Below are 13,782 nucleotides of genomic sequence, written 5' to 3' on the forward strand. Positions count from 1 at the left end.
ATAGAGAAGTTTATACTCTCTCCATGATCGTCCATGCGAAGGATGAACCACTTTAAATTCTGACTATTTGACCTCTTGTTACAGTGGAACCTTCCAAGGTTGTTGAGCTAGTATATTATAATCCGTCACCCGTGCCCAGGTGGACTTCTCTCTTTGCCCCACAATCTCGTTTCTTACTCTCATCTCTTATTCCCATTCCACCTATACCATTGGAGTGTGATCTACAAGAGCTTAATTTGCTCTGGTTCTTGCAAATATGTCAATCCACGCGGTGTCCACATATACCCCGAGGGATGTCCCTCTTCCGCCAGCGCCTTCAGCCAATTACTTCTCGGAGTTACAGTGGAAGACCTTATATGCGTTGGCCGACGCAATCGTACCCTCCATCCACACTGCGGCAACTACCAAATCATCAGATGACCGAGTTGTTTCAGATGCAGAGTGGAATTCTGCCGTCTCGAGCTTGTCAACGATCATTTCTGGACCCAATGCCGTAAACATTGCCACCCAGTATCTGCAAGAAAATGTCTCTTCGAACCCGCAATTCCGGGCCATAGTGGAGCGACTTATGGGTGACCAGGTGCATGACCAGGGAAGGAATGGGTTTGGGTTCATAATGACAGCGCTCAACACCCGTACAGGCTCGCTGATTATGACCGGCTCGACCACTCCTATCCAGGACCAACCGGTGGAGTTCCGAGAAAAGGTTTTACATGGATGGGAGACTTCTCGATTGCCCCCTCTCCGCGCCATTTACCGAGGACTCACGGCCATCGTTAAGAAATGTTGGGTTATCAGCAGTCCAACCATAGGCCCGGTTCTGGGGTTCCCACGCATTCCTGTTCATGGCAAGCCTGCCGACGGTTTCCAGTATGAGTTTTTGCAATTCCCTCCTGGCGACCAGCCAGAAACTATTGAAACCGACGTCGTTATCGTGGGGAGTGGCTGCGGCGGCAGTGTGACTGCAAAGAACCTAGCTGAAGCGGGCCATCGAGTGCTGGTTGTGGAAAAGTCCTATTCCTATCCATCCAACACGTTCCCCATGGGCCCGAATGAGGGGTTCCTCACTCTGTTTGAGAACGGGGGTGCTATCTCTAGCGATGATGGCTCGATGGCAATCCTAGCGGGCTCAACGTGGGGCGGTGGTGGTACCGTTAACTGGTCAGCGTCTCTACAGACCCAGGCATATGTCCGACAGCAATGGGCGGATACTGGTCTACCTTTCTTCACCTCCCTCGACTTCCAGAAAAGTTTGGACCGCGTCTGTGATCGTATGGGTGTTAACGAGGAGCACGTTGAGCATAATCGCCAGAATAGGGTGATTCTTGAAGGCGCAAGGAAACTCGGCTATGCAGCAAAAACAGTGCCCCAAAATACAGGCGACGGCGAGCACTACTGTGGGTATTGCACGTTGGGATGCGCCTCAGGTGGAAAGAAAGGTCCAATGGAGTCGTTCCTTGTGGACGCTGCTCAGGCTGGCGCGACATTCATGGAAGGATTCTGTGTCGAAAAAGTGCTATTCACCCAGATCAACGGCAGAAAGGTTGCTTCTGGCGTGCAAGGAACATGGAAGTCGCGGGATTCATACTTGGGCCTCGGTGGTATTGCGGCTGTGGAGCGTAAGGTGATTATCAAGGCCAAGAAAGTGATTGTATCAGCTGGCGCATTGCAGAGTCCTCTTCTGCTGCTGCGTAGTGGTTTAAAGAACCCCCAGATTGGCCGAAACCTTTATCTTCACCCAGGTAAGCACTTTTGACTACCCCCCACAGCGCATCTCACAGGCACTTACTCTTTTTTATACAGTTATGGGAGCTAGTGCTGTCTTCGACGAGGAGACCCACCCCTGGGAAGGCTCTGCATTGACAACGGTTGTTAACGAGTTTGAGGACCTTGATGGAGATGGACATGGTGTGAAGATTGAGTCTCTCTCAATGATGCCTCCCCTGTTCATTCCCCTGTTCCCCTGGCGAGACTCATTGGAGTACAAGCTATGGGCGGCCAAGATGCGTCGCAGCACGAGCTTCATCACTTTAACCAAAGACCGCGATTCTGGTCGTGTGTACCCGGATCCCGTTGATGGACGCTGCCGGATTTCTTACGCGGTCTCTGCCTTTGACCGAAAACACATCGTGGAGGCCCTCATTGCCAGTGCCAAGATTGCGTATATCACAGGCGCAAGAGAATTCCATACCGTTTACCGCGATATTCCCCCGTTCATCCGACCAGAGGCTTCAGACCCCGAGGGCCCTGAAGGTATCAACGACGCGGCCCTGCAGAGTTGGATTGCCGAACTTCGTCGGAAGTCACCTTTGAACCCGGAGCGTAGTTTATTTGCCAGTGCACACCAGATGGGCACCTGCCGCATGAGCAAGTCGCCTAAATTAGGTGTGGTGGACCCGGATTGTCAAGTCTGGGGCACTGACGGTTTATATGTTGTGGATGCATCTGTCTTCCCTAGCGCTAGCGGTGTGAACCCAATGGTCACCAACATGGCGATCGCTGATTGGGCCAGCCGAAACCTCGCGCGGACGATGGGAACGGTCCGAGGTGAGGGTAGGATGGCTCGTCTTTGATGGAATGGCCCGTTGGAGACTTCTTGAAATTTTGTCAGTATATACTGTTTTAGTTGGACTACTTGAAAGCTAGTTGTTTATATGTTAAAATGCCCCTAGCACTATTCTGCGGTCTTTTAGTTTTATATGATTCGGGTGCTTGAGGAAGCGGAATATGATTTAACTCTTTGCTAATTCATATTCTTCTTTTTTTTTTTTTTTGAGAAAAAACACGTTGAGCTTCAAGCCTGGGGACCCTGACGCTTCTCAATGAATTTCTTCTCACCAAAGGCCTGCTTGACGCCCTCGGCCTCGAGGATCCGCTCATACCAGGTGACCACAGAGGGGAACTTCTGACGCATCTCAGCGTCGATGGCCATGGAGAAACCCCAGACCAGGGCAGAGGCAACAGTGATATCAGCTAAGCTGAGCTTTTCGTTGCTTACGAACCAGGTGCGGTCCTTGAGGTGAGTCTCTAGGCATTCCAGCGAGCGTTCCAGACGCGCGAGGTTGGCCACCTCGATTTTCTCATCGTAGGGCCGGATACCGATACGCCACAGCGCCAACTGGGTGACAGGGTCCAGAATCTCACCCTGTGCATAGCAGATCCACTGCCGGATGGTGGCGCGCTCGGCGGGGGTAGCTCCAATGAGCTGCTCGGCAGCCGGGCCGCTCTCGGCAATGTATTGGGTGATGGCATCCGACTCAAACAGGGTTGTTCCATTGGCAGCCTCAAAGGCGGGCACCTTACCCAAAGGGAACTTGGACAGGAAGTCTGGGGTGCGATTGGTCTTTCCCATGGCGAATTCCGGAACCACTATCTCCAGGCCATTCAGGTTGGCCGCAGCCTGGGCCTAGCAGGAGGGTTAGCTCAGGGCTCAGGATTCTGGGGTATTGAACATGGTTTGTTTACCTTCATGACCCGAGGACTGGGCTGATAGGAGTAGATAGTGCCGAATGGTGCCATTGTGGATACAGATGAGGTGAGATATACAACCAGTGAACAATCTACATAGTAAAATAGAGGGGTGTTTTTTATATGAAGCCAAGGAATGGGGCAGAATCGAGTGGAACCCGGATTTCTAAGCAGATGGATTGACATTAACTAGGTAGGAATTGGACTAAGGTCATACAGAAGATTAATAAATGTATATTCGGAGTACATTCATATAAATTTAATCCTAGAGACCTCGGGAGATATAGAGATGTGACATGTATACTATTTGACTAAATATGTAGTTATTTATTGATACTTTGGTCTGAAAGTTCACCAAAATTTGATTTGCTGCAAATATTCTAAAATACTCTCAAATATTCTCAAACAACGTACAGAGTATATTCAACCTTTTTTTTATGAAACAAAATTCGTGAGCCACAAGTGGTAGGTAACTGGTTATGTGTCGAAGAGCCCTGGAGTGAAGCCCAGTTTATTATGACTCCAGTGAGATGATTATTACCTTTTCCTATTTCCTATTTCCTATTTCCTATTTTTTTTTTTTTTTTTTTTTTTTTTCATTCTCAATTCGAACCAAATGAGATAAGCATTGCCAGGAGAAAGAAAAAATAAAGAATTCCAATTGAGTGTCACAGATCGACTCATATTAAGGATCTCAACTTATACCAAACGCCAACCCATAATAGTCGAGGGTCGAGTTACTGTCCAAAAGGAAAAGAAAAAGGCAATTCCAATATTACACGAGATCAAAATCAAAATGCAATGACCCCTAACATATCGCAAACCTACTAGGCCACGCCTAGCACGCCTCACCGAGACGCATATAGTTCCAGCAAACTGCAATTCGGGTTAGCTTTTCAATTCACACAATTTTCGGATGATAAAATCGCACTGGTATGTCCCATATCTTTGCCAAACAAGGTCTTCATCAGGTCTTCGCCCTCACGTGTGCCCTCGCCCGGCGTATAGCTGACGGCCGTTTTGCCGAGAGCTAGACCCATTACAGCCGGGAATGGCTGTAAGGTCTGATAGTCTGGCTTTCCACCAGTGCACTCTGCCATCATGTGCTGATGGATATTAAGCGCCGCGTAATGGCCCATATGCATTGCACCGCCACAGCGTTTGATACCTTCCCACGCAGTAAGGTCTCCTACTGCCCAATGATGCTCTGGGTTAGGGATGGCACCGGAGAATTGTAGTCTGCACAGATATTAGGAACACTCCGAGAAAAAATTGGTCGAGGGAGTAGCCTTACGAGCGGTGCACCTTGATGTATCCCTCCTCATTCAATGCCTCTTTCGGCAGATATGTCGATGTCGGAACAGTTTGAGAGACAGCCTTTAGAACATGACCAGTTTTAATTTGTCGGCCATCGCTCAGAGTGAGGTTCCAGACCCGTGTTCCATTTTTCGTGTCCATCTCGGTCGTTTCTATAACGCGTTGTCCTAGGATGACCTCAACTCCTGTATCGCACAATATAGAATTTACGCGCTCGGCAAAGTTATCCGGCAATGGCTCCGAAGATAACAAGCGCTTTCGAGAGTGGACCAGGGTGACCTTCTGTTCTGGGTAAAGGATTTTCAATTCGGCAGCCATCTCCACGCCTACAGCGCCTATCCACGAAAAGCGGATGTTAGCCAGGGGTGAAAGTGACAGAGAGTGACAGATCACACATACCTCCACCGATAATAACGATGCCATCCTGGGCTTGTTTCACATCCGTCATATGTTCTCTGGCTTCCTTGAGGAACTCCTCTCGCCTCAAGGATTGGGGAACGGTGGGGAATGACCGACGCAGCCCTGAACTTGCAATCAAGTAGTCATAGGGCTCCGTGCGGCTATTCTTGGTCTCTGCATCGACAATATGAGCCTCTTTGGCATTGAAATCAACCGAACTGACGCTTCCCTGGATAAAGCTGAGACCCGGAGATTTGAGCCCAGGGATGTCTTGGAAACGAGTCCATGCTTCGGACGCGAATTTTTCAGAGGCCAGGGCCTTTGGAGATCCGATCAGATGATCTACGCATGTGAGCGGAGGAGTTATGGTGGAAGAAGGGTTGATCCTCTGGAGAGCTTACAATAGCCATCTCGCTTATCAACTACAGTTATCTGTATCGGAATGCGATGTGTAGGAGCTTTAGCATCGTCATTGTAGTTGAAACGGGTGAGACGGCCCTGTGAAAGATCAATGAGGGCTAATGCAGCAGATAGACCACCATAAGAGCCACCGATCACAAGTACTCGGAAGCTGCGAGATACAGTTCGGACAAAGTCGTTGGAGGGCATGATGAGCTGAGAAGGAGGGGCGCGACACGAGCAATAACCGAAGAAAGAGACCAAAAGGAAAGCGAAAAGGAGAATGAAGAAAAAAAAACCCCCGAGAAAAAAAGCCAAGGAACTGAGCTATGTAGCCGAACAAAAATAAAGAAACCATATCGTCACATCATGCGGGTCCGGATCTTATCAGATTGAAACCGACATCGGATATAGCGTATCCATGGTTGCTTCCTTGGCTTCTCCTTTCAGGGTCCTTGGCTCGGATTATCAGATCCGATGGGAGCCTAAGGTGAAACATCCCTCGGTTGTAATTGACTTGACATCAACTCCGATTACTCCGTGAGGGTCTTTCCGGGACAGTACAAAGCTCGAACTGGCGAGTCGCCTTTTTTGGTAGAACCGACATGGTGGCTGATACCTAGAATACACACGCAAAAGCCTTTTTTGCATCGGTGCATCTACAAGTCTCCTTTTGTGCTATTTAGAAGAGAGCCTCGGAGAAATGACAGAATTACATTAAACATTGAATATTTTGTGTGGACCAGGAATTCGTTTACGGTTGGACCCGACGACCGTAATCCGTGTAAATTACAATACGGAATTAATTCCATGGTTCAATACAGCCACCCCACCAAAGATGGCAACGATCATCGATCAGACAAGATGAGCATCTAATCTGATTCTTGGAAGTGCTCAGGCGGACTTCTAAAGCCGACGTAATAAAAAAAGAAAATGCCTCATTTCTCTGCAGGGTCCACTTTTCGTCATTACTCGGCGTTACAAGTGTTGGGCTGGGCGAATCACAATAGAATCTGATAAGATACGCCCCTCATTTAATTTCCTACATAAGTTACATAATGTATGTAATTTGTCTCAAATGAAGATTTCTGGTTTGCAATTATTATGTTTGGGCAATTAGGCAGTTGGCCAATGGGACAGATGGTATGGGGGTATTATTTCCTCTAGAGTTTCTATACTAGCCGAACACAAGGACTGTACAATTTGTGCTCCTCCTTCTTTTTCTTTTGTTCATGCCTTCTGGCGTTCGGCCAGAACCGCCATCGCCATTTGCCGGAGCTCCACCTTACGAACTTTGCCGCTCCCTGTCACAGGAACCGTGCTCGAAGCCCCCTCTTCTCCAAATACAAACACATGCTGCGGGGCTTTGTGTCTACCCAATGTCTCACGTGTCCATGTGCGCAATTCCTCGTCGGTCGGACGACCGGCGCCCGATGCGATCGCGATAAACACTCCGACAACCTCGCCATACTTGGGGTCGGGAATACCAATCACCGATGCCAACTCGATCGAGGGATGCGCGGTCAATCGTTCTTCGATCTCGAGAGGGTATATGTTCTCGCCGCCTATCAGATGCCATAATTAGAAATCGCCATCAATGTCCATGTCGTGGGTTCAAGCTTACCGCGAATGATGATATCTTTGAAGCGACCAGTGATAGTGCAGTACCCTTCGGCATTAAAGGAAGCCTCGTCACCAGTCTTCAGCCATTTGACACCCTCGGCATCGGTTATGAATGTCTCTGCTGTCTTTTCCGGGTTATGCCAGTATCCCTTGGTGAGCTGGTAGCCGGCCATGCAAAGCTCACCACGCTGACCGACGGGAACAATATTTCCCTGTGCATCGATGATCTTCGCACGAGCGTGGGGCATAACCTTTCCGACGGTGGTCAATCTTGTATGGATGCTGTCGGTGGTGAAAGCATTGAAGCAAGTGGGTGAGGCCTCCGTGAGACCTAGAACTTGGGTTAGCATTTGATCAGTAGACCAGTGGGAGGGAAAGTACCATAGCTACTAGTGTATTCGGTCATATTCAACTCCGCAAAGAGTCGCTTCATGAGTGGCCGCGGGACTGGGGCCCCAGCAATGATGCCTGTGCGGAGGTTTGAGGTATCAAAGTTGGAGGGCTTGGGAACGGCAAGGATTGCTTCAAACATGGTTGGAACACCGTGTAGAGCAGTGCACTTCTCGTCGGAGATGGCGTGTAAAACTGCCTTGGGGTCGAATGTTTCGCTGGGGAAGACAATCTTGGAGCCATGGGTGACCACTGCGAGCATACCCAGAACCAGCCCAAAGCAGTGGAACAAGGGCGGTGGGCAGCACAAAACGTCAAAAGACGTGAGGTTCATGCGATCACCGATGAAACGCGAGTTATTAACCAAATTGCTGCGGAGGAATTAGCTATATTCTCAAAACGAACTGTCGTACATGGTCCACATACTGATGTGTCAACATTGCAGCCTTAGGACTACCTGTTGAGCCGCTTGTGAATTGCAGATTGCAGACATCATCCGGCCGTAATTCGGCCTCGCGGTCTTGGAGCACATGCGCATCCTGCGACAGGCCGCGTTCCATGACATCATGATAGGTGGTGAAGTTGTTGTAGTTTTCGCGGAGAATGACAATTTCCTCCAATGATTCCGAGGTCGCAGCTTTTTTAGGGTTAGGACCGAGTTGGTTCAGGACTTCCTCGAGGTTATGACGTCCAATGCGTGGTGTCATGAAAAGCATTCGGCATTCTGAATGAAAATAGAACAAAAAGCCGAGGTTAGCAGGGAGTCAATAATACGGGAAGTGGATATCACCCACCACTGTGATTAAGAGCGTAATACAGTTCGGAGGGGGTGTACGTGTTGTTCAAAACGACCAAAATAGCCCCGACTCGTGCGGCCGCAAAGAACACTGAGATGTATTGCTCACAATTGCCTGCCATAATTCCGACGCGATCGCCCTTTTGAATACCCGAGGCCAACATTCCTCGAGCTAGACGATCGGTTTCATCTTTTAGCTGGCCGTACGTCCATCGCGCACCGGTCCAGGGGAAGACCAAGCACTCAATTCTCCCATATTGTAATGCTTGAAGTGTCAGCAGCTCGCCCAAGGTAATATCTAGCAGCTGCGGCTCCGTCGGACCTGCGACAAGAGACAGCTGCGGACTAACAGGAGGCTGTACATGCGACAGTGTCTGCTGCAAGCGCTGTACACTTCTTGGGGCCGCCATGGTAAGTAGATGAAGGTTGGGAGAAAAACGAAAACCAGGAAAGAAAAAAACACTTGGACAAAGCGGGTTTATAGATGTAGCCGACACTACCGCGACAAATTTCGCACAAGATAAATTGCATTAATTCCTTTTTTTTCATCAGATAGTCTGGGGCTCCACATCGGAAGTTCTGTATTGGTAATTTCACGGATTTGGCTTTTATGCTTGGTTGGCTCTAGATCTTGGCGTCTTACAAAACTCCACTCGAACTTCAAGCGAACCTTGGAACCTTGGCAGGATACGCAAGCTCCGTCTTTGAATTTGATGTACGGAGTACAGAGTATACGGAAAGTACATCGAATCTTGGTCCCTGCATATGCAATATTCAGTGTTAACATGTCGCTCTTGCATTTCACAGGCAGAACATACACAAGGTACTAGTAGTACATTTTGGAATGCTTCTTATACGGCACACATATTACGCGAATTTCGACTGTTTAAAAAGGCTGTAGAACTCTGGCCTGACTAACACTTCAGAGAATCTATTTTATAATGCCAATGTTGTTTCTTGGGGTGGACTGATACCGGAAATCGCGAATACCCAGCCATAATATGAGATATCTCAATCTTCTTTTACTTTTAGCAAAATGTCCGTTTCGAAATGCAAAATTTCTCTCGGTCCTCGGGGATCGTTCGGTAAGTTTCCCGTCACGGTAGTATAGTCTAAGGATTGGTTGTCAAAGTCTAACCGGCATTGAAGAAAAAAAATTACATCCTCGTGGCATTGGACCCCACTCAGGATCTGATACATAATTTGCCTGCAGAATCTACGGAGTAATGACAGGGGTTTATCAATCAGTTGGGAAGATGTCGAGTGGAGCCCATTGTCTACAATGTACAAAGTAGGTAATATTTTGGCAGCTCGGGACACTCTTCCGAGTGGGCGTGAATAATTGCAGGCACTGACGCTTGGCAGGTCTCGCCATTCCTAAAGTTGTACGGAGTAGTGTTCGCTTTTCGGAAGACGAGGGACAGTGCCCAGGTGGGCCACACATAACCTGGACCGTCTCTGCCAGGTACTGCAGCCCTAGAAGACCTGTCATGGCGTGCATAATGTAATGATTCAATGTTCAGCTTTGTTAATATTCTACTCACTTCAAAATACACCATCCTATCAACCATTTATTATGCGAATGTGCCGACCTCGCAAATCTAATCAATCGGGCTGATCTAATCAATCGTTCCCGACATCGGCGGCTTTCGTATTGGACCCACTTAAAAATACCGAAGATACTACAAATACCACAAATTCCATACCACTTGAAAGATTCAATGAATGTTCCAGCCTCGAGGGAACTGGAAGGAAATTATTTTATATTATAGGCTCATTCTCTCGTTGCGCTGTCTGTCCGGCTGTTAAGAGTGGACTGGTCTTATCAATGCTTGTCAACAAAACAAAGATTCCCCATACGATCAGATTAACAGATAACTAGGCGCAAAGCGCCCATCTTTCGCATACTCTCAATCGAAGCACCGATCAGAGACATGGATACATCTTAGGTAGACGACACATGAAGACATGGGATTCTACATGCCGAATATTTCACCCTTTGGTAGAGAAAGATGTGCACAGCCTTTCCAGTCGCAAGTGTTCTGCTATTAGTCAGTATGAGTGGGTGAATGCAAGAGAGCCCAAACACACCTTGTGAACATCTGTTCCCCACCACTTGAAATGTTTGCTGGCTCCCGTGAAATAAATTGTCAAGAAAATCAAGGCACCAGCGATTCCCACAGATGAGTCCATGGCAGAGCTTAGCACAAAGTTATACTTACTCCACCAGCTATGCAGGCGCCTTCGAACGAGCCAGCCAAAGGTGAGCCCGACAACTGCCCAACTGCCGTAATTCATTCCGGTCGCAGGGGGCAGGTAGTTCAGGCCGCCGAGGAATAGGGGAACATGAACCCTTCTCCACAGCGACTTGGGGTATCGGCGGGTCAGGTAATAGACGGGAATGGGTAAAATGGCACCGATGATGAAGAAATAAAGCAAAGCGGAGTATCCAATTTGGTTCGAGAAGTAGCGACGGGGGCCCACTGCGCCCCAGATCAATGAAGTATTGAAGTGGGTTCTGCTGTAAGGACAACTGAAGCCATTCACAGCAGTGCTAGTGCAGATGCCGGTGATGTGATTCATGGCCCAGTTAAGGACACCCAGTGAGGAGAGAGTGCCGACCAGCATTCCGACGCATTGAACCAAGAACAATTTTCGTTGAGGGATCTTCGGAGTATTAGCATGGTTTAACTATAGTAAAAAGGATGAGGGCATACATGACAATAGTAAGCTAGTTTCATATCTTGGGCAAAGTAAAGACCCTTGATGGTCGTGATGTATCCGATGTCAAAGAACCAGATATTGGCCAGGACCTTGCCCTCAAACACGAAGCCAGCCATGATACGGCAGAAAATGTCGATATTGATCTTGAGGTTAGAAGTGGCATAGACCAAAGCCAACTAGGATTGGTCAGAGAGACGTAGCAAATGTGCAAATCGGTACATTGGGTAGACTCACCGCAGGATAGAACACCAGTGCCACAGCACATGCCAGCAAAACACCGTACCATCTCAGTTCGACGTTCCACCACTCAACGGCGAACATTGACATAAACAAGGCTAAGACGCATGCAACCAAGTACCACCACAAGGGCACATCTGGGTCTCCTCTCTCGTCCTCGCTGTATGCCCTGGAACGACCGGGAAGGGAATCCAGAACCAGCCGAGGCACTCTTCTGGCTGCATCGGCCATGATATGACGCTTTTCAAGGACGACCCAAACAAGGAGAGCGCTTAGAGTCGCAAACGATAGCCCAAACATGTTCAACGCGTACGTAACTGGCATATAGACCTAATTTTTTCCCTGTAAGTTAGCTGAGTGGCAAGCTTTTTGATTTTATAGAACATGCAACAATACCGGTGAATAAGCCAGATACTTCTTGACATCGAGCTTGTAGCCCGAAGCTGCATTGACAATCTTTTTGACTTTGTAAACATTTCCAGTATTGTCGAATACTGTTTGCACAAGTCAGATGTGGGGGCCCCAAGAGCTTGAACGAGAGGGATGTACCTTGGGAGCTTTGAAAAGGCAGGTAGGCTGTGTTCCAAACATTGGTATAGTAAAGAGCCACAGCCACAACCCAAATCCAGAACACCAGGGAAATGAAGACATTGAGAACTGCCCACGAGGGGATGAGCAAGGGAGACCCAACGTAAGATATTTGGCTCCCTATGGGCCCCGTCAGCACGGTAGTTAACTTGCAAAGTCGTGACACTCACAATCAAAGGTAATCGGTAACAGTCCCATTCCGGAACTCATCCCGAAGACCTGGTTGACTACCTTGCTCTCAGGCTTAATCCAGCACGGAAAGCTGAAATAGCCAAGTGCCGGGAAGATGAAGTCTGGGAACCAGTACCAGCAGAACGAGACGCAAAATGTAATAGTGAAGAAGGCATAGCGAGACATTTTCCAAGTATTATAACTACCATCCATCAGATCCATTGTATTGAGGTAAACAAATCCAGGGGGCTTACCGCACTTGCACTTGTTCCTGGTTGACATGGTGCAGGGTTGAGGTCAACGCAGTAACCCCCAGAACTCCAGGCCAGATCAGCTCTCGGGGAACGACTACGATCGCCCGGAATAGCCCAGCAAGACAGAACCCGATGAGGAATGTGGAGAACGTAATGAGAATTTGGAATCCCCATCCTGCCTTGTAGCCGTAGAACATTTGCTGCTCTGTCAGAACATCAGCCCCGAGACGAACGTAAATACTGAGGTTGGACATTATGTAGATCAAGACGTGCTCCTGTAGCCATCATTGTTAGACTGATTACTATGAGCTTTTCCAGAGAACTTGCCTTTGTATTAAAAGGGCCCGGATTGAGATCAAATGCAAATCGCCCTAGTGGAACGGCCCAGTTTGGGATGGCTTTCTCCCAAAGCTTTCCCAGAGGATAAGCCAAAAAAAGTACCACTGAGCCCGAAATTGTCAAAGAAGGTGTACGGAGCGTGTAAAGTGTGTTCAACCCGCTAACGATCATACAAAAGCCAATTCCTAACACCCACATACGTAGAGTGAGAACGGGCTCAGTAGGATCATCTTTGGCTATGCCTATACCAGCAGCCCGCAAGATTTCGGTCTGTGAATCTGCATCTGTAGTGATATGAGAACCTCAAAACGAACAGGCAGGGAAAAAGTCAACATCGGGCTTACCGGAATCAGCATGGTTTCCATCTTGGACTTCTTTTTCTCGAATAGATTTCTCCAGGACATTAATGTCTTTGTTCTCGTTAGCCTCCATGATGAAGTAGGGACATGAGGAAGGGAAAAAAAAGGAGTAGAGGAAAAGATCAGATAAAAGGATCAGATAAATTGGGAGGAATTATCAGATAAGATGAATAGAAATAGAAATAGAAAGAACGTGTAATCCGGATGCAACCTCGGATTGAATCCGTGGGAAAAAAAAAAAACACCTGGGAATATCCATGGTTCTCAGCCCTATAGGGCTGTCAGGGGAGATCCCGGGTCCACCGAATCCTTTTTTTTATTTGTCTGCCTAGAAGTTCCAGTCTCTTTTAAGATTGTTTTTTTTTTTCCGTTTATTTCTTTTCAAGGTATATTACCCATGTACCTACCTAGATATGTACCTAGGCATGTACCGATGTTGTAGGTTATCAGTGATCAATCGAAATTATATCCCAGCCAAACCTTGGAAGGTTGTCTTCTGAGCTTGGCCATGGGATTTTGGGAAACAAGCTTTGCAGATAACCCCATTTTCCATCGGCATGACCGGGTTGAGAAACCCACAACTCCACGCATCTAGGTAGTAGGTGAGACTATTTCCGACTTTTCCCGAGACACAGCAAAATCATGGATCTAGTTAATGGATATTCATAGATGTTCATAGGCATATTCTCCCATGCGTACTCGTGAGACAATTCTAATC

General features: G+C 48.0%; 5 protein-coding genes across 5 annotated transcripts; 1 reads left to right on the forward strand and 4 right to left on the reverse strand.

Annotated features, from left to right (window-relative positions):
* Window positions 1–256: 256 nt before the first annotated feature.
* N7487_010642 (GMC family oxidoreductase) lies at window positions 257–2,573 on the forward strand (the record flags this gene model as incomplete). Its single annotated transcript, XM_056878372.1, has 2 exons — window positions 257–1,742; window positions 1,804–2,573. 2 exons carry the CDS (start codon window positions 257–259, stop codon window positions 2,571–2,573), a joined length of 2,256 nt encoding a protein of 751 aa, XP_056726952.1.
* Window positions 2,574–2,794: 221 nt separating this feature from the next.
* Window positions 2,795–3,519, reverse strand: N7487_010643 (glutathione S-transferase family protein; the record flags this gene model as incomplete). The annotated part of the gene is made up of 2 exons (XM_056878373.1): window positions 2,795–3,406; window positions 3,466–3,519. 2 exons carry the CDS (start codon window positions 3,517–3,519, stop codon window positions 2,795–2,797), a joined length of 666 nt encoding a protein of 221 aa, XP_056726953.1.
* A 787-nt stretch (window positions 3,520–4,306) lies between these two features.
* On the reverse strand, window positions 4,307–5,793 carry N7487_010644 (putative pyridine nucleotide-disulfide oxidoreductase AMID-like; the record flags this gene model as incomplete). Its single annotated transcript, XM_056878374.1, has 5 exons — window positions 4,307–4,344; window positions 4,400–4,707; window positions 4,763–5,120; window positions 5,185–5,526; window positions 5,586–5,793. The coding sequence occupies 5 exons, from the start codon at window positions 5,791–5,793 to the stop codon at window positions 4,307–4,309; spliced, it is 1,254 nt and encodes a 417-aa protein (XP_056726954.1).
* Window positions 5,794–6,813: 1,020 nt separating this feature from the next.
* sidI (putative long-chain-fatty-acid-CoA ligase) lies at window positions 6,814–8,802 on the reverse strand (the record flags this gene model as incomplete). Its single annotated transcript, XM_056878375.1, has 5 exons — window positions 6,814–7,148; window positions 7,208–7,537; window positions 7,588–7,967; window positions 8,023–8,320; window positions 8,391–8,802. 5 exons carry the CDS (start codon window positions 8,800–8,802, stop codon window positions 6,814–6,816), a joined length of 1,755 nt encoding a protein of 584 aa, XP_056726955.1.
* A 1,566-nt stretch (window positions 8,803–10,368) lies between these two features.
* On the reverse strand, window positions 10,369–13,137 carry N7487_010646 (uncharacterized protein; the record flags this gene model as incomplete). The annotated part of the gene is made up of 10 exons (XM_056878376.1): window positions 10,369–10,437; window positions 10,484–11,059; window positions 11,110–11,292; window positions 11,351–11,683; window positions 11,750–11,847; window positions 11,903–12,061; window positions 12,112–12,314; window positions 12,367–12,641; window positions 12,670–12,989; window positions 13,050–13,137. 10 exons carry the CDS (start codon window positions 13,135–13,137, stop codon window positions 10,369–10,371), a joined length of 2,304 nt encoding a protein of 767 aa, XP_056726956.1.
* Window positions 13,138–13,782: the final 645 nt, after the last annotated feature.

The sequence above is a fragment of the Penicillium crustosum genome (genome assembly GCF_028827405.1).
Source record: "Penicillium crustosum strain IBT 35664 chromosome Unknown utg000004l_segment0_segment0, whole genome shotgun sequence".
NCBI lineage: Eukaryota > Fungi > Ascomycota > Eurotiomycetes > Eurotiales > Aspergillaceae > Penicillium > Penicillium crustosum.